This window comes from Anomaloglossus baeobatrachus, chromosome 6 (assembly GCF_048569485.1).
Source record: "Anomaloglossus baeobatrachus isolate aAnoBae1 chromosome 6, aAnoBae1.hap1, whole genome shotgun sequence".
Classification (NCBI taxonomy): Eukaryota; Metazoa; Chordata; class Amphibia; order Anura; family Aromobatidae; genus Anomaloglossus; species Anomaloglossus baeobatrachus.
Window position 1 is genome coordinate 550,093,227 of NC_134358.1, and position 17,006 is coordinate 550,110,232.

General features: G+C 47.3%; 1 protein-coding gene across 1 annotated transcript in view; it reads left to right on the forward strand.

Moving 5' to 3' along the window:
• LOC142244599 (putative acyl-CoA dehydrogenase 6) overlaps positions 1-17,006 on the forward strand; it is a 147,925-nt gene that overhangs the window by 103,886 nt on the left and 27,033 nt on the right. Inside the window, exons 5-6 of the mRNA XM_075316855.1 lie at positions 7,085-7,191; positions 15,629-15,796. Coding sequence (XP_075172970.1) covers positions 7,085-7,191; positions 15,629-15,796 — 275 coding nt within the window. The remainder of the gene's footprint in view (positions 1-7,084; positions 7,192-15,628; positions 15,797-17,006) is intronic.

The window sequence follows — 17,006 nt, forward strand, 5'->3', positions numbered from 1 at the left end:
CCCTATAACAGCAGTCTGGATGTGTGGTCTGGAGCCCCCTATAACAGCAGTCTGGATGTGTAGTCTGGAGCCCCCCTATAACAGCAGTCTGGATGTGTGGTCTGGAGCCCCCTATAACAGCAGTCTGGATGTGTAGTCTGGAGCCCCCTATAACAGCAGTCTGGATGTGTAGTCTGGAGCCCCCCTATAACAGCAGTCTGGATGTGTGGTCTGGAGCCCCCTATAACAGCAGTCTGGAGGTGTAGTCTGGAGTCCCCTATAACAGCAGTCTGGAGGTGTAGTCTGGAGCCCCCTATAACAGCAGTCTGGATGTGTAGTCTGGAGCCCCCTATAACAGCAGTCTGGATGTGTAGTCTGGAGTCCCCCTATAACAGCAGTCTGGATGTGTAGTCTGGAGCCCCCCTATAACAGCAGTCTGGATGTGTAGTCTGGAGCCCCCTATAACAGCAGTCTGGAGGTGTAGTCTGGAGCCCCCTATAACAGCAGTCTGGAGGTGTAGTCTGGAGCCCCCTATAACAGCAGTCTGGATGTGTAGTCTGGAGCCCCCTATAACAGCAGTCTGGATGTGTAGTCTGGAGCCCCCTATAACAGCAGTCTGGATGTGTGGTCTGGAGCCCCAGTATAACAGCAGTCTGGATGTGTAGTCTGGAGCCCCCTATAACAGCAGTCTGGAGGTGTAGTCTGGAGCCCCCTATAACAGAAGTCTGGATGTGTAGTCTGGAGCTCCCTATAACAGCAGTCTGGATGTGTAGTCTGGAGCCCCCTATAACAGCAGTCTGGAGGTGTAGTCTGGAGCCCCCTATAACAGCAGTCTGGAGGTGTAGTCTGGAGCCCCCTATAACAGCAGTCTGGAGGTGTAGTCTGGAGCCCCCTATAACAGCAGTCTGGATGTGTAGTCTGGAGCCCCCCTATAACAGCAGTTTGGATGTGTGGTCTGGAGCCCCCTATAACAGCAGTCTGGATGTGTAGTCTGGAGCCCCCCTATAACAGCAGTCTGGATGTGCAGTCTGGAGCCCCCTATAACAGCAGTCTGGATGTGTAGTCTGGAGCCCCCTATAACAGCAGTCTGGATGTGTGGTCTGGAGCCCCCTATAACAGCAGTCTGGATGTGTAGTCTGGAGCCCCCTATAACAACAGTCTGGATGTGTAGTCTGGAGCCCCCCTATAACAGCAGTCTGGATGTGCAGTCTGGAGCCCCCTATAACAGCAGTCTGGATGTGTAGTCTGGAGCCCCCCTATAACAGCAGTCTGGATGTGTGGTCTGGAGCCCCCTATAACAGCAGTCTGGATGTGTAGTCTGGAGCCCCCCTATAACAGCAGTCTGGATGTGTGGTCTGGAGCCCCCTATAACAGCAGTCTGGATGTGTAGTCTGGAGCCCCCTATAACAGCAGTCTGGATGTGTAGTCTGGAGCCCCCCTATAACAGCAGTCTGGATGTGTGGTCTGGAGCCCCCTATAACAGCAGTCTGGAGGTGTAGTCTGGAGTCCCCTATAACAGCAGTCTGGAGGTGTAGTCTGGAGCCTCCCTATAACAGCAGTCTGGATGTGTAGTCTGGAGCCCCCTATAACAGCAGTCTGGATGTGTAGTCTGGAGTCCCCCTATAACAGCAGTCTGGATGTGTAGTCTGGAGCCCCCCTATAACAGCAGTCTGGATGTGTAGTCTGGAGCCCCCTATAACAGCAGTCTGGATGTGTAGTCTGGAGCCCCCCTATAACAGCAGTCTGGATGTGTAGTCTGGAGCCCCCTATAACAGCAGTCTGGAGGTGTAGTCTGGAGCCCCCTATAACAGCAGTCTGGATGTGTAGTCTGGAGCCCCTATAACAGCAGTCTGGATGTGTAGTCTGGAGTCCCCATATAACAGCAGTCTGGATGTGTAGTCTGGAGTCCCCCTATAACAGCAGTCTGGATGTGTAGTCTGGAGCCCCCTATAACAGCAGTCTGGATGTGTAGTCTGGAGCCCCCCTATAACAGCAGTCTGGATGTGTAGTCTGGAGCCCCCTATAACAGCAGTCTGGATGTGTGGTCTGGAGCCCCCTATAACAGCAGTCTGGATGTGTAGTCTGGAGCCCCCTATAACAGCAGTCTGGATGTGTAGTCTGGAGCCCCCTATAACAGCAGTCTGGATGTGTGGTCTGGAGCCCCCTATAACAGCAGTCTGGATGTGTAGTCTGGAGCCCCCTATAACAGCAGTCTGGATGTGTAGTCTGGAGCCCCCTATAACAGCAGTCTGGATGTGTAGTCTGGAGCCCCCTATAACAGCAGTCTGGATGTGTAGTCTGGAGCCCCCCTATAACAGCAGTCTGGATGTGTAGTCTGGAGCCCCCTATAACAGCAGTCTGGATGTGTGGTCTGGAGCCCCCTATAACAGCAGTCTGGATGTGTGGTCTGGAGCCCCCCTATAACATCAGTCTGGATGTGTAGTCTGGAGCCCCCTATAACAGCAGTCTGGATGTGTAGTCTGGAGCCCCCTATAACAGCAGTCTGGATGTGCAGTCTGGAGCCCCCTATAACAAGACCCGGCCGCACATTGTTGTTGGCGATAGAACAGTTATTAATTGATCGGAGGAGACAGTGGAGAAGAACAGTTCTGCTCTTTTTTCTGTGTGACCGGTTAATTCATGATTCACGAAGAATCTCGAAATGTGAAAATAAATTGAAGATGTTCAGCGATGATCCCCGGAATGACAGCCCCTATAATCTCCATCGCTGTAACGCCGCTCCCTGGAAAAGAGCTGACAAGTCTCATCCTCTAATTTAGACGTTATCCATCCCTTCACTTATTTTAAAGGTCAAATTCGTAATGTAATTTGCATAAAACCACTGACACTGCGGAGTAAGTGAAAATTACTTTTTTCCTGTTTTTGCTTATCCCAAAAAAAAATGCAAGGACACTGATAATAAATTGCAGGGGGTGGGGGTGGGGGGTTTCTTATTAGTCTGTACCGTTTTTTTTAAAACTTGTGTTATTTTTTGCAACATGAACACTGTGCCACAGAGACATCTAGAAGAATTGCTGCAGTTGGAAAAATGTTTTTTGGCGCCAAGTTCAGCTTCCCAAAAACGTTTCTATTTTTTTTAAATGCTTCTCTAGTGTCCTGCTTATGTTTCTTTGGTCTTTGCAAATGTCGCTGTTTGTTTGCATGTGCTGTTTATTTGAATCCCCATCTGTGGCTAGTTGTAGTCCCCTGTTACTTCTCTATGTCTACGTTGCTATTTGTTTATATGTTACATAGCCATTCTTGGCTAGTTGTAGTCCATTTTATTTCTCTTTGCGTTGCTGTTTGTTTACATGTGACACCACCATTCATGGCTAGTTGTGGTCCCCTTTTACTTCTCTTTGTCTTCGCTGTTGTTTGTTTACATGTGACATCACCATTCATGGCTAGTTGTAGTCCCCTTTTACTTCTCTTTGTCTTTGCTGTTGTTTGTTAATGTGTCGCCCTGGGCAAGCCAGGGGACACAGGTCACAACACCACCACACCCCACACTCCAGGTAGGCACACCTGCTAACCAGAAATCCTTGTTGCCTTCCTCCAGGAGTCTGTTGATGCACACCAGGGGGTGGGCCAGGCGGTTGGCTCCGCCCACCGAGGAGCTCACAACTCTGGGGGCAGGAAGTTCCAGGCAGTTCTGTCAGGGAGGAGGAAGTGGAAGGAGTAAAGAACAGAGTCAGCTCAGGGAAGAGCTTGAGTAAGGAGCTGAAGTGAGAAAGTAAACAGCTAAGAGAAAGTAGTGAAAGTAAAGAAAGTGACAGAAGGAAAGAAAGCCTGAAGGGTCCAGCTCTGTGTAGGGCCAGAACAGCAAGGTCAGCGACGGCGGTGACTGTCTGGAGGGGGACAGTTTGGAAGTTCCTGGAAGGACCCCGTTGGCTGTGTGCCCGGTGGTCTGGAGCAGTGTTCCGAAGGACAGTCAGCACCAGGGCAGGGGCCTCTCGGACCCCGGCAAGGCTAGGAGTCGCCAAATTTGCCGAATCCGTCAGTGAAGGGGACGTAGATCCCCCAACAACCAAGTCCCGATTGACGGCAACAGCCCGACCATTACAGGGGAGACACCGCCACCGCCAGGGCACCAGTTTCCCCAGGGCCAGCGCCTGCGGGCAAAGTGTAGAGCTCCTCCGGCCCAGATTGCAGTCGGGGAGCGGGTAACCGGAGGGAATCCACCGCTACCATCAGTCAACACAGGTGCAAGGAAGAGAGACGTCACCGTCACCTACCGGGAGTGCAGGTGCAGCCGTCCGTGGGACCGTCCTACCAGCCGTTGGTTTACCGTACAAACTGTGTCCGTGTCTCAGGCTGAGTGAGTACCACAGTGCCGCAAGGCACAGCGCTGCCCCCGCGTCCCTGCGCCCACCGGGCCCTACACTTTACATCTCTTCACTGGGCCCCGGGATCACCAACCCCTACCCACGGAGGGGCAACACAACACCTGGCTGCTCCGCATCACCATCCCCGGGACCCCCATACTGAGCAGCGGTGGTGCAATCACCACAACCGTGGGTGGCGTCACGAATTATAACAATCCCCACACCCAACAAACACCCCCTTTCACTCACGGGCGAGGAGTGTCGCTCGAGACACCCCGGGATCCGGCCCACAGCTCGAGCCACCAGGAGCAACTGCCGGACCCGAGCAGAAGGGGTGAGCGCGGTGTGCTGACACCCTCCTCCCCGCCCGCGACATTTACATGTGACACTGCCATTTGTGGCTAGTTGTAGTTCCCTTTTACTTCTGTTTGTCTGCTTTGCTGTTTGATTACATATTACATCACCATTCATTGCTAGTTGTAGTCCCCTTTTACTTCTCTTTGTCTGCATTGCTGTTTGTTTACATGTGACACCACTATTCATGGCTAGTTGTAGTCCATTTTTCTTCTTTGTCTGCATTGCTGTTTGTTTACAAATGACATCGCCATCCATGGCTAGTTGTAGTCCCCTTTTACTTCTCTTTGTATGTGTTGATGTTTCTTTACATGTGACATTTCCATCCATAGCTAGTTGTGGTCCCCTTTTACTTCTGTTTGTCCATGTTGCAGTTTGTTTACATATGACATCGCCATCCATGACTAGTTGTAGTCCCCTCTTACTTCTCTTTGTCTGCATCGCTGTTTGTTTACATGTGACACTGCCATTCGTGGCTAGCTGTAGTCCCCTTTTACTTCTCTTTGTCTTCGCTGTTGTTTGTTTACATGTGACACCACCATTTGTGGCTAGCTGTAGTCCCCTTTTACGTCTCTTTCTCTGCGTTGCTGTTTGTTTACATGTGACCATCACCATTCATGGCTAGTTGTAGTCCATTTTACTTCTTTGTCTGCATTGCTGTTTGTTTACAAGTGACATCGCCATCCATGGCTAGTTGTAGTCCCCTTTTACTTCGCTTTGTATGCGTTGGTGTTTCTTTACATGTGACATCTCCATCCATAGCTAGTTGATGTCCCCTTTTACTTCTGTTTGTCCACGTTGCAGTTTGTTTACATATAACATCTCTATCCATGACTAGTTGTAGTCCCCTTTTACTTCTCTTTGTCTGCGTCGCTGTTTGTTTACATGTGACATTGCCATTGATGGCTATTTGTAGTTCCTTTTACTTCTCTTTGTCTGTATTGCTGTTTGTTTACATGTCACACTGCCATTCGTGGCTAGTTGTAGTCCCCTTTTACTTCTCTTTGTCTTTGCTGTTGTTTGTTTACATGTGACACCACCATTTGTGGCTAGCTGTAGTCCCCTTTTACGTCTCTTTCTCTGCGTTGCTGTTTGTTTACATGTGACCATCACCATTCATGGCTAGTTGTAGTCCATTTTACTTCTTTGTCTGCATTGCTGTTTGTTTACAAGTGACATCGCCATCCATGGCTAGTTGTAGTCCCCTTTTACTTCTCTTTGTATGCGTTGGTGTTTCTTACATGTGACATCTCCATCCATAGCTAGTTGTGGTCCCCTTTTACTTCTGTTTGTCCATGTTGCAGTTTGTTTACATATAACATGTCCATCCATGACTAGTTGTAGTCCCCTTTTACTTCTCTTTGTCTGCGTCGCTGTTTGTTTACATGTCACATCGCCATTCATAGCTAGTTGTAGTCCCCTTTTATTTCTCTTTTTTTGTGTAGCTGTTTGTTTACATGTGACTTCAACATCCATGGCTAGTTGTAGTCCCCTTTTATTTCTCTTTGTTTGTGTGGCTGTTTATTTACATATGACATTGCTATCCGTGGCTAGTTGTAGTCCTCTTTCACTTTTCTTTGTCTGTATTGCTATTTGTTTACATGTGACATCGCCATTCGTAGCTAGTTGTAGTCCACTTTTACTTCTCTTTGTCTGTATTGCTGTTTGTTTACATGTGACATTGCCATCCGTGGCTAGTTGTAGTCCCCTTTCACTTTTCTTTGTCTGTATTGCTATTTGTTTACATGTGACATCGCCATTCGTAGCTAGTTGTAGTCCCCTTTTACTTCTCTTTGTCTGTATTCCTGTTTGTTTACCTGTGACACCACCATCTGTGGCTAGTTGTAGTCCCCTATTATTTTTCTTTGTCTTCATTGCTGTTTGTGTACTTGTGACACCACCATTCGTGGCTAGTTGTAGTCCTCTTTTACTTCTCTTTGTCTGCGTTGCTGTTTGTTTACATGTGACACCACCATTCATGGCTAGTTGTAGTCCCCTATTACTGCCCTTTGTATGCATACGCAAAGGAAGCCGTTTTTGAGTCGCACTCATGTGCAAAGCTTGCTGAGCTGCTCACACGTCTCTTGCCCAGGATGGAAGCTAAGAAAGAGAATAATGTGCAGGATGTCAGTGGATGGCAGTAAATCGCAGAGCCACGGCATCACGTGGCTGGCACATAGATCTGCACAGCGGTGGCACATAAGTAACCTTTTTATGAATTAACAGGTTTTATCAATAGGTTACATGCGGAAAACCGTTCAACTTCACTATTTTTTATTAGTTTAATATGCCTTATGTGAGTGCCTTTTGTTGGTGCTCTTCTTTTAGCACATTTTGGCTCCCCCTGTCACCACGTTATACATCACTTCTAGTAAAGATAAGTAGTTATGGAGGGTAAATGCTGATTCTGTTCCTCTTATTTCCAGGTTTGGCAGCGATGAATTGAAGCGTCAGTTCTTGGCACCAACTATAGCCGGAGATGTAGTTGCCTGCCTGGGAGTTAGCGAGAGCGGAGCAGGATCTGATGTAGCAAGTAGGTAATGAGGACACATTGTGTATCCAGCCTTGACAATGCTCTGTGTATCCAGTCTAAACAATGCTCTAAGAGCTCAACAGCCGTGACTCATACAGTCCCTGACAGAAGTTCTGTCGCTTATCCATGTTATGTAAATAAAAGCTTATAACCGATTTTAAATTCATCCATTGGTTTTATAAATTACTCTTTTGAAAGCTGAAACCCTCCCAAATGTGGTTTAGGTTATGAAAATAAAGTTGCTGCAAAGCTGAAATATTGATCATTTAATGAACACAGAAAGGTCATATTTTGGCAAGACAAAAGTTTTGTCGCTCACAGAAAGTAATGTGAAATTCAAACAAATAATTAACTTCTAATACATAATAATATAGATAAGATATGTTGCATAACATTGGTGAATGAAGTTGTGGTGCTATTAGAGCCATATTTAATATTTTGTGTGACTTCCATGAGCTTGAAGGACTGCATCCATGCGGTTCAACAATGATTCATACAATTTATAGATGAAGTCATCAGGAATAGCACAGAATGCAGTCTTACATGCCTCCCAGAGTTCATCTAGATTCTTTGGTTTTGTCTTCCAAGCTTCCTCTTTCATCCTACCCCAAACATGCTCAATGATGTTCCTGTCTGGTGACTGGGCTGGCCAGTCCTTGAGCACCTTGATCTTCTTTGCCAGGAGGAACTTTGTTGTAGAGATGGATGTATGAGATGGAGCACCATCCTGCTACATAATTTGACCCCTTTTATGATTGGGAATGTAAGAAGTAGCTAATACTTCTTGATATTTTAGGCTATTGATGTTGCCTTCCACCTTGCAAATGTTTCGCACACCCCCATACTGAATGTAACCCCAGACCATGATCTTCCCACTACTAAATGTATCTGTTTTCTGGATCCATACGGGCTCCAGTAGGTCTCCTGCAGTATTTGCGGCATCTGTGGTGTAATTCAACTGAAGATTCATCAGAGAAATCCACCTTCTGACACTTTTCTAGCATCCATCTGTTTTGCAGGCTGCGGGACTTGGCAAATGCCACACGGTTTTTTTATTGCCTTTTGTTTAGTGCTGGCTTCTGGGCACTGATTTGACCATGGAGGCCATTTTGAGGCAGAATCGTACAAACTGTTCTAGTTGACCCAGGGACTTGAGGTGACCAGACCTTATGGAGCTCTGCTACAGTGGAAGAGGGTCTGGCTTTGGATTTTCTAACCAACAAACGTTCCTCCTGAGCAGTTGTCTTGCGGGGTCTGCCGGACCTGGGCTTGTCAAAAACATCTCCAGTCTCTTCAAATCTTTTTTTAATTCTTTGTACTTGACGCTGAGACACATTAAAGGTGCCAGCCACCTCTGCAGCGGATCTGGTCTTCAGCCTCTTGATAATCAAGGCTTTGGTCGCAGGGTGGATTTTTGGCATGCTGTACGAGGTCAAGTTGCAGTTCAAGTGAAGGTCTGGGGTGCTGGGTTTCTTTTTATACACACCCACTAATTAACCGATAATTTAGTGAGTACAGTTGAGGATGTAAACTAGGATTAGGTGCATTATATAACAAGGCGACAAAACATTTGTCTTGCCAAAATCTGACCTTTCTGTGTTCATTAAATGATCAATATTTCAGCTTTGCAGCAACTTTATCTTCAGAACCTAAACCAAATTTCGGGGGGTTCAGATTTCCAAAGAGTAATTTATAAAACCAATGGATGAATTTAAAGTCAGGTTCTAAGCTTTTATTTACAGAACATGGATAAGCGACAGAACTTCTGTCAGGGAGTGTACATAATAGGAAACTATAATGAGATTTGTGCTGCTACTGCTTGTGTGGCTCCCCTGAGGCTTCCGTCACCACAGAGATATTGCACCTCAGCCAGAGGTGTGATGTCCCATCCTGGGTAAGGACAAGGGTACATGCCGGTTCACAGGCAAATTCACACTGCACCTATTGTTAGGCATATTTTGGGACCGGAGATAGTGGCAGCTACCCCCAAGCTGCATGCTGGGGGGCCGTAAGTCCCATCTCTTCTCCCATAGGGTGGGGCTTAGCAACGGGGAAAGTGGGAGGAGCCAACAGAAAGTAAGAGCAGATACAGGAAGTTGAAAGTTAGTGAGAGTGGAGAGTTGGAGAGTGAGGAGTTGGAAGGAGAGAGAGGTGAATACCTCAGAAAAGCGATCGAAAGTGACGCTTCCTGGTTGAGACCCTGGGGCCCAGCTAGGCCCAGGTGACACCACAGACAGTAAAGAAGGGATTCCAGGGCCACGAAAGGCTTTCAAGCTCGTGGCCTGTTCCACTAGAACATCGGGTGGAGGGATCAGGCTGCATCCAGGGACGGTCCCTAGAAACTAAGGAAAGAAAGACATTTCCAAAAGTAAACACCAAGGCCCAGGGTGGTTGCAAGCGCCCCGGGCCACAACCCACCGTAGATCCCCTGGGAAGAGGGCAAGATTCCATCCAGGCAAATCTTCTTGACCAGAACCTATGGTGGAGGCCGAGACGAGTTTATCCATAAAGGTCAAGGCTTTGAAGCCAGTCTAGGAAGGAGACAAAACCAAGGGTGCACCGGCATTTACTTTAAGAACTACCCGGGATCGGCGGAGGTCCCTGACAGTGGATCCCAGCATACCGTGGGCACCCGGACAGCTGCCGTGTTAAAGAACACAGTGAGTAAACATCTGAAACTGCAGCCCTGTGTCTGTTCCTTTCACCGCCCTGTCGACCCTGCACCGCATCATTCACAAAACACCATAGACTCTAACAAGCACCAAAGGTTGCCCCGGGGTATCTGCTCTACCTGTGGAGAGCCAGAAACACCTCAGCTGCTGCCATAATATCAGCCCCGGAGGTCCCTTCCAGCAGCTGCGGCCCTAAAGCTGCAATTTACCACAGGTGGCGTCACGAATATTTTCCATAAACTTTATTATAATCACCACCCCCACAGCCGCCATATTAATTGACCCCGCCAGGGTCACGGAGTCGGGCCCTGCCACCGCTGACTACCCCCGGACTAGTCCGGCCCGACACCGAGTCACCTAAGGCCCTGGGGTGGGCGAGTCCCTTGCATTAAAAGGAATATTCCCGTCTCAGTAAGTGATTGTAGATTACGGGTATATTACACAACTTACTCAGAGTCATCACCATTGAGAGGGAACTACCTCTCTTGCAAGCTGGATTCAGAAATGGGTGAGACACCACGACCACATCACCAACCTTTTGTGGCTTATGAAAAAAGCTGGAGAATACCAGAAGAAGCTACATATGTTTTATCAACTACTCCAAAGATATTGACAGTCGTGAACATGACAAATTATGGAAGTGCCTGGAAGAAATGGGGACACTGATGCACCTTATCCGTCTTAAAAAATCAATCTACCTAAATTAAGAAACCACAGGAAGAACAACATACGAGACATGGACTGGTTCAAGATTGGTTTTGGCATCTGAAAAGGCTCCATTCTTTCACTAGCAGCCTTCAATATATATGTAGAATATTGGTGGTAGAAACAGCAGCAATCTATGCAGACGACAGAATCCTGCTGCCAAAGAACAAGAAGGACTTGTAGAAGTTTATTTTGTGGGGTAAGGAAGAGGGTGACAGCGCAAATGGCTAACACCAATTTCATGGTTGACAACCAGGAGATTGAAGTGGTCAACTATTACATATTTCTTGACTCCAAGATCAACTGCGATGGCGATTGCACATCTGAAGTAAAATGAAGCTTAGCACTTATGCGGGCGTCACACGGGACGATCTATCGTGCGATTGCACGAGCGATCGTACCCACCCCCGTCGTTTGTGCGCCACGGGCAATTAGTTGCCCGTGGCGCACAAAGTCATTAAACCCCCGTCACACGTATATACCTGCCTAGTGACGTCGTTCGGCGTCACAGCGACGTCACACGGCAGCCTGGAAAAATGGTGTGCACTCTGCCCTGATAAGGGGAAGGGGGTTGAGGTGCTAGTGAGAGGACCGAGGTCCGAGTTACAATATATATATATATAAATCACTGCACTCTCAATCATTTGAAAAAAGTATCAACAGATTCGTTTTTGTGCAAAAATTAATACTTTTATTGGTACAAAATTTTTTATATAAATTCGATAAATTAATAGATAGACTAAGTGGAAATGGGACGTTTCGGCCTAATAAAGGGCCTTCTTCACGCCAATATACACTCAGTATCTGTGAGGTGGTTAGTTCAGGTTCTGTACGTGCAGAAAAAGAAGTTTTTGCGGGGGATACTTGAGGAGGACCACCACTTCAATTCATTAACTCTTGCATTAGGAGTCCTAGAGAGTAAGTCCTTATTGGTACTAATGTGCGTATTCACACAGTAAATATTCTGAGTCTCAGGGAACCAGGCTAATAAAAGATTGAGCTTTCCTTGTGAAGCCTTATATCCTATAGTATTCAATGATGTCGTACTTGGACTAGGATAGGAATAAGTGAAACCATCAGGAAAAATCATGAAACCTGTAGTCTCATTAGTGTTATCGTGGGAGCCTGTTATATCCTTGCATACGAACACCTGGGCTAGTTTTATAACTTGCACATCCTTAATACAGTGGTAAGTGTCAGGAGTCACATAATAAGAAGAGTTCTTATCAATATAATGGAACTTGTAGTAAACTGGACTTTCCTGGTGTAGTGGGTAGTGGGTGGTAGATTCCTCTCGTTGCCGTCTTCCCAGACTGTGGCTTAGTTATTCCTATCCTAGTCCAAGTACGACATCATTGAATACTATATACAAAAATGAGCTGATTTTCACCACATTAGGCTGAGTTAGTGATTGGAGAAAGACGTCAATCTTGGATCGATCAGTGGCAGAAGACGAAAGGATGGTCAAGAACCCGCTGGATCGACACCATAAAGAGCAACTTGGAAATAACCATTGATAAATTGAAAGAAGCAACTGCGTGGTGAGCAATGATCAATAGAATGACTGAGAGTCGTACTTGACTGGGTGGATAGGAGGAGAACTCATCATCACGTCTCGGATCCCCATCAATTCTAAGAGCGGATCTCTCGAGTTCCATCATGGTGGCTGTCATTTTACAGATGTGACACTTGCCAGATCAAAACCATCAAGAGAAACATGAAAATAACCATTGGTAAACTGAAAGAAGCAACTACCTGGCGAGCAATGATCAACAGAATGACCGAGAGTTGTACTCGACTGACCGGATAGGAGAAGGACTCATCACCTCTGAGATACCCATCAATTCTAAAGCGGTCTTTACACGTTGCGACATCGGTAACGATATATCGTCGGGGTCACGTCGTTAGTGACGCACATCCAGCGCCGTTACCGACATCACAGTGTGTAAACCCTAGGAGCGACGATCACCGATCGCAAAAACGTGTAAAATCGTTGATCGGTGACACGTCGCTCCTTTCCATAATATCGTTACTGCTGCAGGTACGATGTTGTTTGTCGTTCCTGCAGTACCACACATCGCTATGTGTGAACCGCAGGAACGACAAACATCTCCTTACCTGCGTCCACCGGCAATGCGGAAGGAAGGAGGAGGGCAGGATGTTATGTCCCGCTTATCTACGCCCCTCCGCTTCTATTGGCTGGCCGCTTAGTGACGTCGCTGTGACGCCGAACGCACCTCCCCCTTGAAGGAGGGATTGTTCGGCGGTCACAGCGACATCGCCGACCAGGTATATGTGTGTGAAGCTGCCGTAGCGATAATGTTCGCTACGGCAGCGATCACTAGATTTTGCATGTACAACGGGGGCGGGTGCTATCGTGCTCGACATCGCTAACAATTGCTAGCGATGTCGCAGAGTGTAAAGCCCGCTTAAGGCCGGCGTCACACGGGACGATCTATCAAGCGATTGCACGAGCGATCGTACCCGCCCCGTCATTTGTGCATCACGGGCAATTAGTTGCCCGTGGCGCACAAAGTCGTTAACCCCCGTCACACGTACTTACCTCCCGGACGACGTCGCTGTGGGCGGCGAACATCCTCTTCCTGAAGGGGGAGGGACGTTCGGCGTCACAGCGACGTCACACAGCGGCCGGCCAATAAAAGCGGAGGGGCGGAGATGAGCGGGACGTAACATCCCACCCACCTACTTCCTTCCGCATTGCCGGCGGGACGCAGGTAAGCTGCAGTTCATCGCTCCCGGGGTGTCACACGGAGTGACGTGTGCTGCCTCGGGAACGATGAACAACCGGAGCACAGAAGGAGGACCAACATTTTGAAAATGAACGACGTGTCAACGAGCAACGATAAGGTGAGTATTTTTGCTCGTTAACAGTCGCTTGTAGCTGTCACACGGTACGATATGTCAAACGATGCCGGATGTGCGTCACTAACGATGTGACCTCGACGACATATCGCCCGATATATCGTACCATGTGACGCCGGCATAACATCTGGAAAGTGGTGAAGAATCGAAACATAAAGTATATTAGAAAGCTGTTATTTCTGAGAGGATTGGGCGGCAAATGAAGTTTTAACAAAGTCTTGATGTGTGGATTGCTTGTCGTGGGCTGGTGCTGATTTGCATGGAAATTGATCAAGGACCTGTGGGAAAAGTGGCAATCTTCATTCTTTTGCGAGATGGAAACTTAATTTTAAGCTTTGTACGAGAGCTTTGTACTTCTCATCTCCAAACAAAGTGCACAGCTAATAGCCGAGTTGGAAGAAGCACAAACTGTCCTAATCTCTAATGCGCCAAGCAAGATAACCGATGATATTAGACAAGACAAACACCCATTTATAGAGACCGGTGTTGGGTTTCTTGCAGGGGTGAAACAATCATGGTCACAAGGACCGCAACCGGGCCCACTGGTGCAGGGGGCCCACTGGCCCCAGCTTCAGCTGGATGTGCGTCTAAGGTTGTATATACAGCTGAAATGCATTGCGGCACAGACACTCGTTGGGTCCCTGTACTGCGATACATGCTGCCAGCCAAACAGAAGCTGGCAGCTTCCAGCGGGGTGGACAAAAGTATTGGCACTGTTTGAAAAATCATGTGATGCTTCTCTAATTTGTGTAATTAACAGCACCTGTAACTTACCTGTGGCACCTAACAGGTGTTGGCAATAACTAAATCACACTTACAGCCAGGTGACAGGGATTAAAGTTGACTCAATCTCTGTCCTGTGTCCTTGTGTGTACCACATTGAGCATGGAGAAAAGAAAGAAGACCAAAGAACTATCTGAGGACTTGAGAATCCAAATTGTGAGGAAGCATGAGCAATCTCAAGGCTACAAGTCCATCTCCAAAGACCTGAAAGTTCCTGTGTCTAAGGTGCGCAGTGTCATCAAGAAGTTTAAAGCCCATGGCACTGTGGCTAACCTCCCTAGATGTGGAAGGAAAAGAAAAATTGACAAGAGATTTCAACGCAAGATTGTGCGGATGGTGGATAAAGAACCTCGACTAACATCCAAACAAGTTCAAGCTGCCCTGCAGTCCGAGGGTACAACAGTGTCAACCCGTACTATCCGTCGGCGTCTGAATGACAAGGGACTGTATGGTAGGATACCCAGGAAGACCCCACTTCTTACCCCAAGACATAAAAAAGCCAGGCTGGAGTTTGCCAAAACTTACCTGAGAAAGCCTAAAACATTTTGGAAGAATGTTCTCTGGTCAGATGAGACAAGAGTAGAGCTTTTTGGGAAATGCCATCAACATAGAGTTTACAGGAGAAAAAAAGAGGCATTCAAAGAAAAGAACACGGTCCCTCCAGTCAAACATGGCGGAGGTTTCCTGATGTTTTGGGGTTGCTTTGCTGCCTCTGGCACTGGACTGCTTGACTGTGTGCATGGCATTATGAAGTCTGAAGACTACCAACAAATTTTGCAGCATAATGTAGGGCCCAGTTTGAGAAAGCTGGGTCTCCCTCAGAGGTCATGGGTCTTCCAGCAGGACAATGACCGAAAACACACTTCAAAAAGCACTAGAAAATGGTTTGAGAGAAAGCACTGGAGACTACTAAAGTGGCCAGCAATGAGTCCAGACCTGAACCCCATAGAGCACCTGTGGAGAGATCTCACAATGGCAGTTTCGAGAAGGCACCCTTCACATCTCAGGAACCTGGAGCAGTTTGCCAAAGAAGAATGGTCTAAAATTCCAGCAGAGCATTGTAAGAAACTCATTGATGGTTACCGGAAGCGGTTGTTCGCAGTTATTTTGGCTAAAGGTTGTGCAACCAAGTATTAGGCTAAGGGTGCCAATACTTTTGTCTGGCCCATTTTTGGAGTTTTGTGTGACATGATCAATGATTTGATTTTTGTTTCATTCTCTTTTGTGTTTTTTCATTGCAAGCGAAATAAATGAAGATAATACCAAAGAATTTGTGATTGCAATCATTTTCAGGAAGTATTATCTGACAGAATTGCAGGGGTGCCAATACTTTTGGCCAGCACTGTAAGTATGTGGAATAATCTGATGCTAATTTGCTTTTTTTTCTTCTTCAGGTATTAAAACTAAGGCTGTGAAAAAGGGAGATGATTATATCATCAATGGAAGCAAGATGTGGATCACCAATGGATGCCAGGCCGACTGGATGTGTCTTCTTACAAACACAAGTGATGGACACCCTCACAAAAACAAGTCACTCATATGTCTCCCCATGAAGACACCAGGTAAGTTCTTAAAAATGTGGAAACTCCAGAGTTATATGCCATATTCTGTAAAGAATACAGCCAGTATTTAAAGGGGTATTCTTCCTACTAGCATTTTCTGATTGTCAACTGGATTGTTGGGGGTCCAACCTCCGGGACCCCCATTGTGTGCCTGAACAGGGTCCTTTATTCTGGTGATTGGCAAAAAGACCCACAGGAGCCTGATCCAGACCAGAGCCCTGCACAGCGCCTACTACCTGCTGTCATCACTGGTGCCTCTTCTGATTGGTAGATGTAGTGTGACATCATGGGTGCAACATAATGACATCACGGAGACAGCTAATCAGAAGAAGTCCCGGTGGTCACAGACTACTGACTAAAGGCTGCTTTACACGTTACAATTAGTCGTGCGATCGCATGAGCGATCGCACCCGCCCCCATCGTTTGTGCGGCACAGGCAATTTGTTGCCCGTGTTGCACAAAGTTGATAACCCCGTCACACATACTTACCTTCCAAATGACCTCGCTGTGGGTGGCGAACATCCACTTACTGAAGGGGGAGGGACGTTCGGCGTCACAGCGACGTCACGCGGCAGCCGGCCAATAGAAGCGGAGGTGCGGAGATGAGCGGGACGTAAACATCCCGCCCGCCTCCTTCCTTCCGCATTGTCGGCGGGAGCCGCGGACAGAGGTAAGCTGCCGTTCAATGTTCCCGGGGTGTCACACACAGCGATGTGTGCTGCCTCGGGATACATTGCACAACCGCACGTTCAATCTTTGAGGAATGAACGACGTGCATGCGATGAACGGATTTTCGTTCAATCGCAATTGCACGGACGTTTTACACGCTACAATCATACTTGCGATGCCGGATGTGCGTCACTTACGACGTGACCCCGCCGACACATCGTAAGATTTATTGTAGCGTGTAAAGCACCCTTTACAATCTCGCGCTCATCCCCGGTCCAGTCCATTGTATGGGTGATAATAAACCCTTCTGGATGAAATACCTATGTAAATGGATGATTATAGAGAGGGGAAGGCAGCACTGCCTATGAATGGCATGCAACAAATAAAAAGTGTAAAATTCACAAATTCATTCCTACTGTACTATAATGCAAAATGAGATTTTTAGCAAACAATTGATCAATACTTTGAGCCACCCCTGCCACGGCACGGCAAATCTCAATAGGGGGGTCCTACACTATATAATATAATTTACCATTGTGCC